The sequence below is a fragment of the Pieris napi genome, chromosome 22, assembly GCF_905475465.1.
Source record: "Pieris napi chromosome 22, ilPieNapi1.2, whole genome shotgun sequence".
Taxonomy (NCBI): Eukaryota; Metazoa; Arthropoda; class Insecta; order Lepidoptera; family Pieridae; genus Pieris; species Pieris napi.
In genome coordinates, this window is record NC_062255.1 from 502,546 (window position 1) to 520,434 (window position 17,889).

Consider the following 17,889-nt stretch of genomic DNA (forward strand, 5'->3'; position numbering starts at 1 on the left):
TAAGATTAGTTATTAGGTGTAAGAACTTGGTTGTTTGAAGTAAAGGGTTTGTCATTCATTCATTGACGTGTGAGGCTATGGTATTCCAAATGGCTTATGTTTAAAACTGTAAGCACGTAGTTCTAACCGACTTCTAAATAACCGAAGGAGGAGGGTATCAATTGTAAGTTTGTGTGTTTTACGTAACATAAACAGAATTTTCTACTTTTTCTCCCATAAAACAGTAGAATTGAAATGTAAAATTGTGAAGTTAAAATTTTTTTTAATAATTTTCTGCTTCATTTATATGCAATCACGATCGAAATTTTACAGCAATTGATAATTAGAAACAATTGAAATGAACAACTTACGCGGTCGCTTGCGCACAATATTAGATCATCATTTCTTATAACCCTGATAAGACTTAATGGATGGGCAAATTTTTAACAACTTATTCTTAGTTCTTTATTAAAATAATTCAACAGTTGTAATTTATTTAGACCCCATTTCTTCATTCGGATGTTATTTATATAATATTGAACTTGGCTTCCATGTCACAGTTATATTTTGACTGGATCTTTTTAATAAAATGTGTAGATTAGCTCTTGGGTTTGTGCACACTGCACGGTCTTGGACAAACTCAAGATTGGGCGTCGCACGATTAACTCACGAGGCCAACACTAAGCAGTGTTAGTAATTACGAGCGTAATTAAATATATAACTAAAAGAAAATTGTAAACATCAATAAGAAATTTGTTCATACCTCTCAAGTGCCTTTAGCGCACACCAGTACATTTTCCATTCAATAAACGACCCGTGATATCTCGAGTATCCTAATGTAACAAATGCATCTGGTCCGCCGTTACCGTACGCCGTTATCAGTACAATTTAACTGAATTAGCGTATTACACACTTCCTACTTCAATGATACGTGTTTATATCAATGATGTATGTAGAATATACCTACAATGTTAACGAAAGATTTTTAATATATATACGTATATATTAAAAAAGGACGATTAAAAACTAATTTGTGTGTATATGTTAAAACAAAGCTCCACGGTCTGTGGACCGATTTGAATGTTCGGGGTGTCTGAGATTTCTAATGAATAGCCTAATAAAATCATTAATTTGGTTTGGCTTAATTTTTCTTCATTCTTTGATTTTCATTGGCTGACGATATTATAAAGAATTCTCGAGAGAAATGGATGGAAGAAGACAAAAAACAGATCCAAATGGAAAGTTCAGGAGACCCAAAAACAAGACACGAAACAAGAAAAATTAACAATAACTACCTAAGTGTATAATAACAAAACTAACATCCATTTGAATTGTAAATTTTATTGTAAACGTATTAAAGTGGATTTATTTTTATTTAGCCAAAAAGGTTACTTGGAATAGCCCATGAAATGGAAATATGTAAGACAAAAGATGGGAAGAAAAATGAAATAAAAGAGATAGCAGGGAAAGATTGGAAAATAGTAGCGAAGATAAGAGACATGACTCTATTGGAGGTCAAACTGTACTAAATCACCTTCAATATAATGTTTAATGTTTAAAGAACTTTATTTCTCATTAAAATTTTTTTTTTACATGAGAAACTTAGTATATACAAACGAGATACACGTCGCCATCAGACAGCCGTCCTAATGGCGCGTCTAAACGGGCCATGTTTTGCTGCAATTGATGGCTGCAACACTGTGGCCGGCAACATTGCAAACAATAGCAGCTACACTATGCAATATTGCAGTAATGTTCCGGCCATATAGCCAAACATGTTTTGTATAGCCACATATGGCCGATATTGCCCCGATGGGTGGCCGGACGATCGCTAGGCTATCGAATTCAACTGCAATATTGCACAGCCAGTTCTATTGTTGTTTCAGTCACTCTCTTTGCTATGGCACAGTGTATCCTTTTCTACGCGACATGACGTTTGCTATGAGTGAAGTGTGCCTGTTGCTATATTCTGTGTTTTGCGATCAGCTGTATTTGACGTTAGATTACTACGTAAAAATTACTGCTTTTGACATTCTAGTTGTTGAATAATTTATTATCAAGACTTATTTCTAGACTCAAATTGTCTACAGTTTCACGCCTATTTAAGTAAGGTCGAATCCACAATCTCTTCTTTTTCTGTTTCTTTTTTAAAACAATATAAGCTGCTGGGACAAGTGTGATTTCGTCAGCCATTGTTGCCGGTTTGTGTAGCCCGTTTAGGAGTCTGCATCATGGGCCATACTATTGCAGACATATTGCAACACATTGCCCAGCCATAGATTGTTCGGCCATCAGCTGCATTAAAATATTTTTCTAATGGCCGGACAATTAGTTGCCAACAGTGCAGCCATCAATTGCAGCAAAACATGGCCCGTTTAGACGCGCCATAATAATATACTAGGCTCATTGCAATATGTATCTTTAATGCCCTTTTGAATTGATTAAACACGCTAATTTTACGAATTTTAGACGGTAATTGATTAAATATTTGCAATATAGTACTCGAATAAAAATAAAAATTTCATTTCAGATATATAAAAACACGATAATTATTTACTTCATTATTGGAATCGCTATTGATAGTTACAGAATAACGCTGATAATACGTTTCTACATAAAAATTCCAATCATCTGATTTCCTTGGAACCTCTCCGTCAATCGACTGGCTTCAATCAACGACGCGTCAGTCACGGCTGTGGTAGCGCCACAAAACAAATAGCGATCAAATGATGGCCAAACATACAGCCATAGAAATTGAGTAAGATTGTTGGAAAAAACGCTCGGTATTTAATTAAATACATGGTCATAGAACAATATATTCTCTCTCTCTTCGGTAGCTCATGTCTGACAGTCGTGGTCAACAAGGAAACATTTGGAGCGGACAAACTGTTTCCACCAGTTTCTGTCCAGCGCCTCTCTTAGTGTGCAGTTTTGAGGATGAAACATTTTTTTTTTTATAGAACGGGGGGCAAACGGGCAGGAGGCTCACCTGATGTTAAGTGATTCCACCGCCCATAGACACTCTCAATGCCAGAGGGCTCGCGAGTGCGTTGCCGGCCTTTTAAGAATTGGTACGCTCTTTTCTTGAAGGACCCTAAGTCGAATTGGTTCGGAAATACTTCAGTGGGCAGCTGGTTCCACAAAGTGGTGGTGCGCGGCAAAAACTGCCCTGAAAAACGCTCAGTTGTGGAACGGCGGACGTCGAGGTGATACGGGAGTAATTGAAATGAAATCATCAGTATATTTCATTATTTAAGCGATATTTAGCTGCGGCAGGAGGACCTGCTGCAGTGGTGTGGCGCGGCCTGCTTTAAGAAACGCTCAAGTTGTGGAACGACGGACGTCAATGTGATACTGATGGTATTTTGTATTCTGTCTTAACGTCTGATAATGAAGCTCAACTGCAGGTATTATTAGTCCGGACAACTGCCCTGAACACTCTTAATGGTATGTGAAAGAGGATGCAGAGTCTCTACTCAACGCCAAGGGATCAAGACGCACGGAAAGCGACTGGTCATTGACGATACGAATCTCTCTTCGTTCAATACGATTTACAGTTTATGATAATTTAATAAAAGATAATAAATATAAACAGCATCATGCAGCGTTTATTTTAGACCTACTAAAATTTACTCTGTGCTGCAAACCAATAAAACGGGTTAATTCGACACGGCAACCAACAAGATCTAATATAGAGGGTAGTCTATAAATAAAGGCCACCCTCGCATTCTCGACGCGTGACTCGTATGATTCGCTCTAACCATAAATCCATGATACGCGACTAATTTAACCCTATACCAGAAACTGGTTTAAATTTAACTAGACACCTAAAATATTGTTTTTTTTTTTGCTAAAAGCATACTCAGAGTCAGTCTCACTTGTTTATTAAAACTACAAGTAATAAACATAGTATTAAGTTAACGTTAAATTTATACTAATACTAAAACCGTTTACGACGACATCGTTTAGAACAACATACCGGTTATATTGACCAAAATTAAAATTAAAATCTCGTCCAAAAAATAAAAATAAAATGTTAGGGGTTGACAACCCTTATCACTTAGGGGTATGAAAAATAGATAGTAGCCAATTCTCAGGCCTACTTAATATGACTATAAAAATTGGTCAAGCCGTTTCGGAGGAGTACGGTTACTAACATTGTGACACGAGGATTTTATATATAAGATTTTGTTAATGTTGCAAACTCTTATGCATGTATAATAATAATTGTTTTGTGACCTTCGGGCGATCCGAAGGTGTGGGGGCCTGATGACCTGTAACACAGGTACTCTTACCAGGCATCAATCTCACACAAACAAGCATTTCCTTCTATTATAAATAACGGTTGCTTCATTTTAATAAGAAAAATAAAGATTATTATTAAAACTATTCCTTGCGTGATTCATGTTTTCTTTTGTCCGACAGATATATAAACAAATGCATAAATGATTAAACGAAACTAGATAGACAATATACAAACATACGTTCATTTTCTCAACGCTTGACGTTGAATTCAGAAACATCGTCTCACTTAAAATGTACAATATTTTGTTAGAAAGTAGTGTTTGTGGGTTAGGTTCAGGGCTTAATAGTAAGGAATGAAAGATTTTATCAAGTGTTTCAGGTCATTACAAATGATTTTTGTACATAATAAAATGAACCTTAATTCAAAGTAATAAAGATCATAATAATTCACGAGAACTCATATTAACAATAAAAAAGCTATAGGCTCAGTATAACTTATTTAATAAAGGCTTTATATGAAATGGTAACCATGGTAACCAACGGTATTATACACGTATTATAGAGACATTTTTAAAAACAGTTATGGAGGTTAATTTAAATCTGATGTGTTCTATATATATCATTACAAATACCTCATTCTCTTGTGTTTTATCAGCATGAATCTTGTCCCTCAGGACCACCAGCTCCAATGGCCAACTGGTCAACTCCGCATCTGGGTCCGATAGCAGCACCTGATAAACAGCATACATAATGTTTTAAGTTCGATTCGATTTTCAATAAAAAGGATTAAAAGGAAAAACACAATTTCCAGCCAGTTTTAAAAAAGCGTACTGTACAAATGTAACACAAATATCTATTATATTAACTCACACTCATTTTAATTCACAATACAAGACAAATTAAACGAAGCACTGAGGTCCACCAGCTGACCCGCGCTTATCGTGAACTGATTGTAAAAACAAACTCATTACACTATAGAAATATACTGGCAACTAATTATTATGTTTGATTTTACCCCTAATTAGTCGGCAATTAGTTGAAATTTTCAATTAAGCACTGTCGTATGTTATTTATCAATAGAAGGATTTGAAGCTTTCATTGTTAAATGTAGTATTAATCAAAGAAACTGTTTACTTTTGTTTACTGAAAGCAAAAAACATATAATTTATATAATCTTGATAATACGTCATACATGTGTAACAGTAATTTCGCAAACATTAACGTAAATATCTCTGATATATGTAAGTAATAAAGATCCTTTTAGCATTTTACTCGACGCGCTGACCTTATGAAGTTTTTACTCAAAAATTAAGCCATTCTAGTTGAAGAATTTCAACTAGAATGGCTTATTAACTCATTTGCCTCTCAAACACAATTTGACAGACGTTTTAAATTTAATTATTTTTATTTAAAAGAGCAATGTTAGCCTAGTGGCTACAGTGTGCGACTCTCATCCCACAGCGTGAGTTCATGGGTTCGAGCCCCGGCTGTGCACTTTCTTTCTATGTGTCCATTCAACAATCGCTCGAACGGCGAAGGAAAACATCGTGAGAAAACCGGCTCCGGCTTTTCATGGGCAATCGTAACCCCTATTAACCATGACCATGGTTTACAATTACAGAAAAAAAAACTGATGCAATTTTTCCAATGTTTCTATCCGTAATAACCTTTGCGTTCAAGGAATAAATACTTAATTTGGATCAGCCGTCTTCGTCTCTAACGCTTACCAATATATTATGCATTTTATTATTTATATTATATAGAAATTGTTAAAAGATAGCCACCAACACTATGTTTAGCTTTTTACTACCAGTGGTAATTTAATCATATAATATTGTACCAGAGTGAATAATAAAAAGTATTTAATATACGAATAACAAAAACACTTGGGCGAGACGGCGTGGTCAAAAACCGGGTCATTCACGCGAAAAATGTCACTTAATTTGGCGATGAGCCAACTAACGCTGCCGTCGCGAGTAACGATGACTTGAAATCTAACTATAGATTTCCACAAACTTGAACTCCTAAAATAAAGTGAAAATGTGCTATTTATGGGTCTCTTGTAGTGGCGATTGTAGACCTCAAGAGAGGAAGCAGTTTATCTGTTTCGGGAATATTATGAGATAACTTACGCGCCGGGCGAGATGATTACGATCTGGCATTTCACATTATTTTAAATACACTTTATAAACAGTTTTTAATATATTCCGACTCTTATAGTTTAAAATCACTTTCACTTTATAACCTCAAAATGAAAAGCGCGGAAAAGTTGTGTACATGTCGAAATCGTCACAACAACTATGGACCTTGCTCCATTTGAGCCGAAGTACGAACCTCGATTTTATTAATGGTACCTTTTACCATTGGCGATTAGCCAGCATCGGCTGCTCCTAGACGGACAAGATTTTTAAATACCAGATAATAATATAAACATAGTCAACTTTCCTTGAATTTATTTGCAGGTATTCCTTCGAGAACTCTTCTTTATTGAAAAACATTGTGTAAGATAATTAAAACCTTATTTACGTGATTTATCACGCCAGCCAATGCTCTTAGGGTGTTTATGTGATTACTTAAATATAGTTAACATCGATTTATGGCACACACCATTTAAAGATATATAAAACACAGGTTATAAGTTCCCACATGGCATTATTCACGATTACTACATGTAAACTATACATCATAATACGTCCAACATGATATGTTTTATGACTGCACACAACGTTATTATTAAATAAAACCTCAACAGTTAGAAAAAAAAACAATTTCGGTTGTAATGCGCCTTCTGTATGGAGACGTGCGAATTAGCGTACGCGACCCCAATGCATTTGGCAACACTTAAGATTTCCTGGTTTGTTGATCTGTGATATTATTTTTAAGTAGGACAAAATTATAAAACTTTGCTATTGAAACAAGCATTGAAAATGCTAGTTAGGCTGAAGAACAAAACAATACGTCCGACTTGAATTAATGAAATTATTTAATTTGCCCAAACATTTATTGCTAAAATTCGATAGACTCCAACGCTATAGACCTTTCTTTATCTAATATCAAAACCGATAAGAAACCAAATGATTTGAGTGATGAGTTAACTCAGACACGCTACTACTACACAGCCACACTCATTCTTGTGAGGACTACATTACTCATTAACAGTAATTGAAAATAAATATATTTTTTAAAACACCTTGTGTTTGCGGGTACTTTTGAAATTGCAGAACCTGTAGTTTACGTTTTGGTTTGACATTTTGTTGTTTTACAGCCATTTACCACGAATTTCAGCTTGTCTTGTTTGTTCGTATATTATGAATCAATTCGTCAATATTTGTCTTCATTGCGATTTTACCGCAGCTACTAGATTGTCATTAAATCATTATCATACATTATCTATTCTTATTTAGCTCTATAAATTGTAAGGTGTATTTTTCATACACAACTCAATAAAGCCAGTAAACGTCCCTTCACCGTCGCTATATATAGTTGACTGAATAATGAATTAATGGTCCTTCGATCCGGTGGAACGACATGTAAGAAAATTTCTAAGATATGTTTTTTAGAAGAAAAGAAGGTACATACCTGCAGTTGGTCTTGCAGCTGGTGAATCATTTCTTCGCGAATCCTTTCGACGTGTCCCTGCGAGGCGAGCGGTTAGTACGTACATGCATGAGTTATCCAAATACACATACCGGTGGTAATACAATAACCTTCAATTAATAAGACGGAATGGAAATAATGTTAAATTATATCGATTCCTTGTATGTTAAGTGGTATTTACAAATGTAGAAGGCCATAAATTTTGATTCATCCATCATCATCATTAAATACATCGTGTGCGAGTACTCTAGAACTTTCCATTAACACTTTAATTAAATTTCACAAAACAAAACAACATCGACATATTATTTGTTATAAAGAAATTAATTTTTAAAAATTGAAAAACTATTTCTTAAAAGAAGGGCGATGGAGCGTCAATATAAACACGTTTTAAATGATTTCTAATAATAATGAAAAGTCTATGTAAAATGTGGATGAGAATTAAAATTATGGCTTCTGTGAGAACAGCCTGAAAGAGATATTCATGCAAACGAACCAGTCCACCGATATTTAGCTCAGATCGCCCATCTTTTTGTTAATAATAATTAATGGTAATGCAGCAAGTGCCACTACACACATTGTGTCCACGAAACTATTTAATCAATTCATTTGGGCTTATTCGTGCCATCTTATTATATGCCAATGTTACCAAAATATCTATAATTTTGTCTAAAGTAGGATCACAGAATGGTCTTCAATATTTTAATACGAAATACTTTGCGATTTATTAAAGCATCGTAACAAAAGTCGTAAAAAATTAACTAAATAGTCTCGTGGTCACATTTGTACGTTATATTTTATTGAATACCTTTTCTAGTTCCGAGTCGATATCCTGTTGGAATGAAAAGTTCCCTTCCGTATTCTCTGCTGTCTGTATGTGAGCCTTCAAGTGGGTTATCTGGGTGAAGAAAATTATTTTGATATCATTTGATAACGTAATTGTTACATTATTAGAAATTTAAAGGCCTTATTTTTGTCACTGCAAAGATATTTCATCTGAAATTAACCCCCCCCCCCCCCCTCCCTTCTTCTCAGTAAGCAAAGCTCTCAAAAATATTAGAACTTAAAAGGATTATTTTTTTGTAGGAATCCTCAAAAATGCATATGCAATTGCAATATGTGTAAAAAAGTAAATAATTAGTGTTGACGTAATCACCAAATAAGAAAATCAAAGACCCCAATTTAGTGCTTAATATTCTACCGAGTACGTCGAAAGGACACAATTATTGTCATGGTTAATTCTTAACGTTAAGGTGCATTTCTTCGCAGTACTCATTAAACAAAATTAAGCATCAAATTTCCGATACATTTTAATACTAATAATATTTATTAAGTAAATATAATGTACCTGTTCTTCTAAAGACGCAATTTCCTCTTTATGCCTCATTTGCAGTTCGTTAATATACTGCAAGTGTTCAGTTTTCAACTCTTCCAACTGTTGTTCGAGTTTTTTGTTCGTTTGTCGTTGTGTCAATTCTACTGGTGTCGATGTCTGAAATAATATCGAAGAATTAATGTTTTAAATTAAAATTATAGTAGATACTTGTACATTTTTTTTATTTATATGGCTCTGGCACGGTTTGTGCATTAGCCAGCGTCAAGTATACGATTTTTATGATTCGTGCTTTTTGCCGTAGAAATTCGACCATGTCCTCCATGTACGGTTTAGGCACTCGCCCCGTACCGCACAACCCTCCCAAAGGCCGAGAACAAATTTAAATTAAATTAAAACTTGCCCTCGAACCCGGTACCCCTCACCTAGCTGCCACTTAATAATACCGCTAGGCTATGAGGGCCCCCCCCCCCCCCTACTTGTACATTGAAGACAACTTTTATCCATTTCTACGTTAGCTTTTATTAAATATTTGAGTAAATGTTAGGTAGTTGAAGAAAATGGGTTCAACAGAACGACCGCTGATTATTATTATTGCTAGAGGCTCTTAAAAGAAAAATTATAATGTTTCAAACCCCATATTACGATTTCAAACTATTCGTGTATGTTTAAAAAAACTATTCAAACAAAACAGACTGTTCTTAGAGATAAAACTTAATTAATATAAAAGTTTTTATCAAGTAATACCTCAATGCGTGAGGATGGAAGCTCAGCGGAACGTGTTCGTCGTCTCGCGTCTCCCGCCCCGATCTCATCCTCCGAGGATCCCGCAGACACGTAGGCACGATCGCGCCAAACTTCTTCTGAATAGCTGGAAATTATTCACCAAAACATTTACATGGAAATCATGTAATATATGAGCGTAAATCTTTTAATGAAGAAAGAATTTCTTTTGTAAACCAAAGAAAATTGTACGTAGGTATATAATAAGTTAGTTATAGTTGTAATATTATAAATTTAATAGGTAATCAAAATTAAATAAATAATAAATTCTTTAAAAACCATTGAACTTACCCCTCAGTCCTTGCAGAATTAAAAAGAATATTTATTATTGAAAAATCTAGACTAGAAAAGTAACAAATGTTTTAATAATGCTTACTTCTTACCTTTGTTTTATATCAGAACATTTCTCTTCAAAAAAAGTCCGTAAATCTTGCATTTCTTTCTCATACTCTTTCCTTAGTTCATCTATATTTGCATTGCCGGCTTTTACCGAAGATAGGAGATCTCTAAGCCGTCGAGTTTCCGAGGTATATTCTTGTTCGTTCTGCTTCATTTGACTCTCTAACTCCCTCACGTCCGTCTCAAACTCTAACCGCATTTTTCCAATTTCATCGCATAGCACTGATATCAAGCTTTCCCTCAATTTGTTTCTTAAATTATCTTCTATAAAACCACCAAATTTATTGAGCAATATGGACAACTTATTTTCAAAGCCAGTTTGAAAGTCTTCGGATCCTGAACCGGACTTTAAATCTGACTTAGAGTGATTGACCGTCATTTCCTCGCGGTCCATGTCCTTTTCACCATTTGAGCTTTGTAGAGATGTGGTCCCACTCATAACAGCAGAGTAAAATCTAGTACTGTCATCCTTAAGCATACCTTGATACTTCACGAAATCTGAAAGTTGGCCTTTAATCGTATCATGGTCAGATTGTGAGTGTTCTGCAACAGCATGTTGCAGTGTCTGCACTTCAGAGCAGAGATGCATATTTTCATGTTTAAGGTGTTCGCGTTCATTGTTTGATTGCTGCAATGAGATTGTCAAGTCTGCAATAAGCTGTTCTCGTTGGTTTATAGCTTCTTCCAAATGCACAAGCTGAAAGGATATATGAAAAGCTTGTAAACATCAAGAGAATGCTGTAAACTAAACATAAAAAATTATATTGATAATTGTAAATAAAAATTTAAATAGACTACATTCATTTAAACAAAAAATACCAAAAAACTTTTGTGAATATTAATAAAAACTTTTTTTAGCCACTAATTCCCATACTTTAAAACAAAACAAAAAAAATTAACAACCAAAAATTTATTTAGAACAAGAAACAAATATATGTGCACTTTTAAAAATGTTGAAGTGCAAAACACTAATGACACATGCAATGGGCATGCAAATGGCAATGACATAAGCAGTAGAATTAATATGCAACACACAAACAAGACACAAATTAAACACGCACAAAAACACAACACACATGCAAATAATACCTTCACAGTATATTCTTCACAGATTGTTTTGTAGTCAGTTGTCATAGTGCTAAAAGACATAGTCTCATCAGGTATAAAAGATTTCGGCTGGTCATCCTTTTTTTCTTTAACATAATCAATAGTCACTTCTTCAATCAACACATCTTGTTCCTTCTCACTGGTATCGCTCACTAAAGATTTATCTGGAGATGTTTCCTTAGATGCTTGATTTGAAATTTCTTCTACAATAACTCCCTCAGAAGTGTTGCCAAGTTCAGAGTCAAATATTTCTTTTATTTTGATTGCTTCTGTAGTTAATGGTGTTAATACAGGAAAAATAGTACAAGACTCAGAGCTAATAATAGTTGCACAATCAGGTGGAGGGCCAAATATTATTTTAGCAGACTCTAAAGGGAACCTTGGAGCACCTTTTCCTCTTATATCTAGCTTTATAACATCCTCAGAACTTAAACTCTTGTCAGCTTCAGTTTTAATACTGGTACTTGAATTCCCTGCACTGCTTTTTGAGTTGGTATTCAGTTTTACATTATCATTTAATGAGTCTGAGAAACTTTTTGGAGATTCTATTTCATATGAGTTAGAGTCTGATTTTTCTCTATGTAATTCTTTTGATGTATCAGACGACAATGGCAGATTTACTGGGCTTTCGTTGCTTATGTGAAAATCAGAATATTCTGTATCATAGTGCCATGATGTAGTTTGTTTTTGCTGCTGAGCACTGGGACTAATGCTAGGAGAATTTGATATTTGTAAATGAGGAGAGGCATTTTTTTGCGTTTGTTCATGATCAATAGGTACTCTAAGGAAATCTCGAGATTGTGACTGCCCCACATCAGACTCAGAAACGGAATCTTCAACATTAGAAGGAATTTGCTCTGAAATAGATTCCGCTTCACTAACATAATCCAAATCTGTCGGGTTTAATTGCGATACCTGAATTATGTCTTCCCTATTTATTTCAGTTACTTTATCTTCACTCTCCAAAGTAGCGATCTGTTTAGAATGAACGACATCCGGAAGGACATTCTAAAAATACACAAACTAATATATTATTCGTACCAAAAATTCGTGACTATAAAAGTTAGCGCTGTCGGACGTGAAATACAAATAAATTACATATTTTATTTGTGTCCAAATTGAAATCACAAACACACATTTTAAGAAAATAATTCAAAATCTGTAATTATTTCAAATTCCCTAAGCTTTAAAAGTTGAGAAACTTACGTGAATATCGGATGTATGAGGTAGATTTTTTTCAGTTTCATCCATTATTCAGGCAATTCATACTAAATCCATGATGAAATTCGTTTATAAAAAAATTTAATTCCGTTGTCAAGGCGACGTTTTTTTCAAACAATTTATTTAAAACCAACACAAAACACAAACACAACACAAACACCATTGACGTAATTAAAATGTTGCCGCTTTCTGCATGAATTTGTCATATGTCATCCAAGAGTATATTATACACGAGGAAATTAATAATTTCACCACAGATGAAATTATTTAAGAAATGATCTCAATTAATAACACAAAAAAACTGTAATATATTATGTAATAATATTAGCACCAATATTTTATCATAGTGTCAAAACAAATGGCGAGCGGCGAATTTGTGCACGATAATCATTATGTTATTTATTATTTCCGAACCAATTCGATTTAGGGTCCTTCAAGAAAAGAGCGTACCAATTCTTGAAAGGCCGGCAACGCACTCGCAAGTCTTCTAGCTATGTGAGTTTCCATGAGCGTCGATATCACTTAACATCAGATGAGACTCCTGCCCATTTCCCTCCTGTTCCATAAAGTTATTTAGACCAAAAATTCTTAAAGCAAAGAAATATTATCCTTTAAATTAATATGTATATTAATATTGAGCAAATAAATAAAGATGACCATGAATATTTTATGCAAGTCCTTTAGTCGAATATACTGATTTTCATGTTTAACAAATGAAACAACCTATTGTTAATTTAAGTATGTAGTTTATTGTTATTTACATAATTATAATATTTAGTCATCTTTAAAATATTACAATAGTCTTTGAATGATTCAACTCTAAGAAGCAAATAAGGCTAGTTATACCTTAGAAGCTCATTTAGTCACAAAAAATTTGACTTTCCCATGTTGTTAAACAGCAACAAGCAAGGCTCAAATAATCAAGAAAAACAAATTTAATGTTGGTTTTATCTTGATTTCATATGAAAGTAATAATTTAAGCCTTATCTTTTTATAAAACTCAGGCTTAACAAGTATTCATTATAAAGTATCTTATCCAATAGATTAAATCTACAACAAAAATTTACCACAAATTATTTTTTTACCAATTGGTAAACATTTCATTGTACAAAAATAAATTTGTATTTTATTTACTAATTTTTTTTTGTCAAACCAAAGCTTAATATGCCTGGTACAAAATAGTGAAGATAACATTACTATGTACACATAATTTTATTAATATTGGCACATTTCCCCAACTGCCTTATACTCTATACAAAAATAATCTTGTTGTATGGCATGACTTTTTATGTAGATATTATGTAAACAAGATGTATTTCTATATTAAATTCTTACATTGTTATTTTGAATCTCCTATGTAACTTATAATTTATTAATTGATGCCAAGTAATTTTATCAAAATATTATATATCTACTATATAAAAATAAGTCGGGTTTTCCTTCCTGACGCTATAACTCCAGAACGCACGAACCGATTTCCACGGTATTGCATTCGTTGGAAAGGTCTCGGGCATTTATAGCAAAGAAAATTAAAAAAAAAATTCAACAGAAAAGCGGGATCACCAAACGAAATGTTACATAAAACGAAGCCATCTGGTGGCGAAACGGAGTTCGCCGAGTTTGCTAGTTTCCTATAGAACTTACAGCTTTAACTTGTAGGTTACTTTCAAGAGCATAAAAACTTTTAATTAAACTTTCTACAGAAAAATCTACTTTTAGTTCAACAAGTAGGACTGAGTTGACGTTACTACAAGATTTACAAGCAAGTATTCCTGCATCAATAAATGTATGAATTTTTTGCTGTCTAATTAACAATAAAATGTCTTATTACTTTTTAAACAATTACTATATTCTGTTGATCTACTACAGTATTTAAATGAAAAGTGTGCACATATAAAGACAGAATGATCTGTTTTTTATTTACTATACTCAGATGACTAGAGCTTGAAAAGCAAAATTCCATTTTTAGCCTCCTGTGCCCACTCAACCAAATTATAGTAATTATTATTTACAATCCTAATTTACTGGAAGCCTAATTGAAATATGAAAATAGCACAATATTAATCTATGAAACACACAGATGCTAAATACTTATTGAAAAATACATTTTTATTACCATTTCTTGTGTTAAAAGTTATAAACCCTAATTATATTGTGCGATGATTTTCAATTTAGCAGTAAAGAGGACAAATTATACATAAATAATATTAAAGAAAATGGTGCAGTACTCACTGCTATTTTCAACCTAAGTATATTTTAAATAATGACCCAAAAAGTGTTTAGGTACATATTAATTTAACAACCTAATCAGGAACAAAATATAAAATATTTTCCACTTCACCTAGTAAACGCTGAAATAACCCTGAAACAAGAATTACAGATTAAAGAAAGACATATACCAATAAGATTATTATTTTCCTTAGGTAGCCTAAAAAAAACTTTTTTTCTGAAATGTACAACATTTGTATGATTTTAGTTTGATGTTTATATATGTTTCTTGTTTTCCAATTTTGTTCTAGGATACAATCCTAAGACTTAAGTAACTGAGCTATATATTATGTACTGTGTAGGAAGTAAAAATAGACAAAAAAGAAAACATTAAAGTTATTGCTAATCTAATCTTCTATAGTTTATCTTTCTGCACCTTATTATTGGCCATTCAAATACATTTTAAAATGTGTTATCATTTCATAACCAAAAATCTTTGCTGAAGGTGATAACAGGGAGAAAACTAGTTTAAATATATCTAAATTACCTTAAATAATGTTCATCACAATAAAGTAACTGAAGCAATAAATAAATTAGGAACTAATTTCAAGCATCTAACTTTGAAATTGGAAGGTATATTTTCCAAGCTGTTCAGAAGACAAATTTAAAGTTTAAGCTCAGGAAGCAATAAGTTTTACGGTATAAATGGTAAGTGACTGCAGTCAGGTGCTTGTAGCCTGATCTCTCTCCGCATCATCTTCTTCTTCTTGTGCCAATAACTGTCTTGCCAGCTGTAATGCCTGGAATTACAATATTAGCTAGTCAGATTTAGAAGATTTATAATAGCTAAATTGTACTATTATGTTAACATTATTGTTACTTTCTATTGAACTTATACAACTTTAAAGATAATCCAGTGTTCTCAAAAAAAAACCAGTAGACTAATCATATTTTGGAATTTCTACTAATCTCATAAAAAGATCTGCAAGCTCAGTTATTATCATAGATTTTTTAAAAAACATTTTGATAGAAATCTTTAAATAACCTAAATCTTTAACTATGATAAATAATATTCACCAATAAATATATATATATATATTGTTTAAAGTTAGTATAGAAATTGCACATAATATAATAATTACATCCAGATGTAATCACTAATTTCACAAATTGTAATCATAAACATGTAGATAATATTTGTGGTTATGTGTCTTAGAGTTATCAAATATGTAAAACTGCATCATGCTATGAGTGAACCAATGTACCTATATCAATGTGTGTGGGAGACAGACATTCAAAACCTAAATTGTTATTATCATGCAATAGCAAATACGTAATTCTTTTTATACCTGGAACTCGTTGTAGTGCGTTTTTCTCTTCTTTTCGAATTCTAATCTTCGCTGTCGTACATCCTCTGGCTCGTCTTCTTCATTATCGCTCATTTCTACACATTTAGGTGGTTTATTCATACTTGCCGCTAACTTAGCTGCCAAAATATTAGCATCTAATTCGTCATGAGTTTCCATATCGCTATCCATGGCTTCTGAGTATGGAGTTTTAGGTTCATCCACTTTCATATGGCCATAATCCTTATTTGGAGGATGAAATGTTTCCATTATATTCATTTCATCGAATCTCTGCTCCTTCGGTCGTTTACTTGTAGAAGGCATTCCATCCTGCCCATCTACGCTACGAGATGTTTTTAAGATACCCTTTGACGGCTTTTTTTGCAAATTCTGTGCCATGATTTTGCGATTTGCCTCTTTTTCACTATATTTGACTAAAATAAGTGGAAATTTAAGAATAAAGTGTGATTACTTCTTTCAAATAACAAAATATATCAAGCTTACTTTCAACTTTCAAGTCTCAGGTTTGATTTATTTCAAAATTTATCTTTCATTTTGAAGTATGGCTATTGTGCGATGACTGTCAAATATTAATATGTCATTGTCATATTGGTCTCGACGGTCGACAGCGTGCTAAACTGATAAACATTAAACTCTAAAGTTTATCTTGCTTCATGAATCATGCTTGCTCTTTTGACAATCATAATATTGAATTTATTCTGGACGCAAATACAAAATATTTCGTTTTAAACAATACATGGATTCAATTTTTAGTTTTAAATATTAAATTATAAATATAATAGAAAACAATTATATTTTCGGTAAACTTCGCTTAACTTGTTGACGAAAATGCTAGAATAAAGCGCTTAAAAATATGGTGGAAGATACTAGCTTAAATTCTAATAAATCTAAGGTACGTTATTCAATCTTTCCGTCGGTGGCTGTTCATTTATAAAACAATATTTTTAACTATAGATAAGTTATTTGTCAATAGAATTAAGTCTAGTAAAGAACTTACTAATAACAAACCAATTGTATGAATAGTTAAGCTCAATACTTTGATATATATGTTGATACATTATGTGAGTTAGCAGAGTGAGCCTTAGTGCTAAAAACATATTGGCTTAAACCCAGAGATCCATCCCTATCCACCAAGATATCCAGTTTCCAGCTAAAACATGAAAATACATATTTAAAAAGATTGGGAATAGTTAAATTCTTTCTTTTAGACAAAAACTGCACGACCAAAGGCTGTGTATCTTTGGACAGAAGCAGATGTGCAGAAATGGCTACGTCGACATTGTAGTGACTACTATAACCTGTACTGGGAGAAGTTTCACGAGGTATGTTTATAAATTTTATAATCAAATACCATGAAGATCTTATCTTAATTTTAGACAGCAGATGTGGTGGTCATAAATAGCTCTATAATATATTCATCTTATTTTTTTTTCAGCATGACATAACAGGTCGAGCTTTAGTCCGTATTAACGACAATACTCTTCTTCGTATGGGTATAACAAACCAAGAGCACAGGGAAGCAATATGGCGGGAGATACTAAAGTTGAGGCTAAAGACTGACATTGTGGAGATAAGAGACTTGGAAAGAAGGCACAATTACTTTAACTTTAATTTATAAGAAAATAAATTTAGGCATTTTGAAATTTGTGC

The 17,889-nt window shown here is 33.1% G+C and overlaps 3 protein-coding genes across 13 annotated transcripts in view; 1 reads left to right on the forward strand and 2 right to left on the reverse strand.

Annotated features, from left to right (window-relative positions):
- Window positions 1-12,833, reverse strand: part of LOC125061051 (pericentrin) — a 53,957-nt gene extending 41,124 nt beyond the window's left edge. For 3 of the 8 annotated variants that reach the window (XM_047666193.1, XM_047666194.1, XM_047666191.1), the window contains exons 1-9: window positions 12,650-12,833; window positions 11,426-12,451; window positions 10,321-11,033; window positions 10,229-10,237; window positions 9,902-10,025; window positions 9,170-9,313; window positions 8,630-8,719; window positions 7,804-7,860; window positions 4,857-4,955 (exon numbers count right to left, since the gene is read on the reverse strand). In XM_047666193.1, coding sequence (XP_047522149.1) covers window positions 4,857-4,955; window positions 7,804-7,860; window positions 8,630-8,719; window positions 9,170-9,313; window positions 9,902-10,025; window positions 10,229-10,237; window positions 10,321-11,033; window positions 11,426-12,451; window positions 12,650-12,694 — 2,307 coding nt within the window. In that variant the 5' untranslated portion in view covers window positions 12,695-12,833. Of the gene's footprint in view, window positions 1-4,856; window positions 4,956-5,094; window positions 5,207-6,356; window positions 6,402-7,803; window positions 7,861-8,629; window positions 8,720-9,169; window positions 9,314-9,901; window positions 10,026-10,228; window positions 10,238-10,320; window positions 11,034-11,425; window positions 12,452-12,649 lie in introns of those variants that run through there. The other 5 variants (XM_047666192.1, XM_047666195.1, XM_047666196.1 and 2 more) reach the window with 5 other exon arrangements.
- Window positions 12,834-14,292: 1,459 nt separating this feature from the next.
- On the reverse strand, window positions 14,293-16,806 carry LOC125060595 (protein phosphatase inhibitor 2-like). 4 transcript variants are annotated; one of them, XR_007118892.1, is made up of 3 exons: window positions 16,222-16,744; window positions 15,492-15,672; window positions 14,293-15,026 (listed from the first exon to the last, which is right to left on the reverse strand). XR_007118892.1 is itself a non-coding variant. In XM_047665536.1 (3 exons), the coding sequence occupies exons 2-3, from the start codon at window positions 16,615-16,617 to the stop codon at window positions 15,595-15,597; spliced, it is 474 nt and encodes a 157-aa protein (XP_047521492.1). In that variant the 5' UTR covers window positions 16,618-16,652; window positions 16,730-16,806; the 3' UTR covers window positions 14,293-15,594. The 4 variants fall into 4 exon arrangements, 2 of the variants coding, with proteins under 2 accessions (XP_047521492.1, XP_047521493.1); XR_007118891.1 differs by having other exon boundaries at window positions 15,420-15,672; XM_047665536.1 differs by having other exon boundaries at window positions 14,293-15,672; window positions 16,222-16,652; window positions 16,730-16,806.
- A 105-nt stretch (window positions 16,807-16,911) lies between these two features.
- On the forward strand, window positions 16,912-17,884 carry LOC125060596 (protein aveugle). The gene is made up of 3 exons (XM_047665539.1): window positions 16,912-17,131; window positions 17,448-17,561; window positions 17,675-17,884. Exons 1-3 carry the CDS (start codon window positions 17,093-17,095, stop codon window positions 17,855-17,857), a joined length of 336 nt encoding a protein of 111 aa, XP_047521495.1. The 5' UTR covers window positions 16,912-17,092; the 3' UTR covers window positions 17,858-17,884.
- The last annotated feature ends 5 nt before the right edge of the window (window positions 17,885-17,889 follow it).

Excerpts from the sequence above, each read along its gene's own strand:
- LOC125060595 (XM_047665536.1), bottom strand. The coding sequence starts at position 16,617 with ATGGCACAGAATTTGCAAAAAAAGCCGTCAAAGGGTATCTTAAAAACA. Across the intron at positions 15,673-16,221 it reads CGCACTACAACGAGTTCCAG|GCATTACAGCTGGCAAGACA; the intron begins GTATAAAAAGAA and ends TTGTAATTCCAG.
- LOC125060596 (XM_047665539.1), top strand. The coding sequence starts at position 17,093 with ATGGTGGAAGATACTAGCTTAAATTCTAATAAATCTAAG. Across the intron at positions 17,132-17,447 it reads TAAATTCTAATAAATCTAAG|ACAAAAACTGCACGACCAAA; the intron begins GTACGTTATTCA and ends TCTTTCTTTTAG. Across the intron at positions 17,562-17,674 it reads ACTGGGAGAAGTTTCACGAG|CATGACATAACAGGTCGAGC; the intron begins GTATGTTTATAA and ends TTTTTTTTTCAG.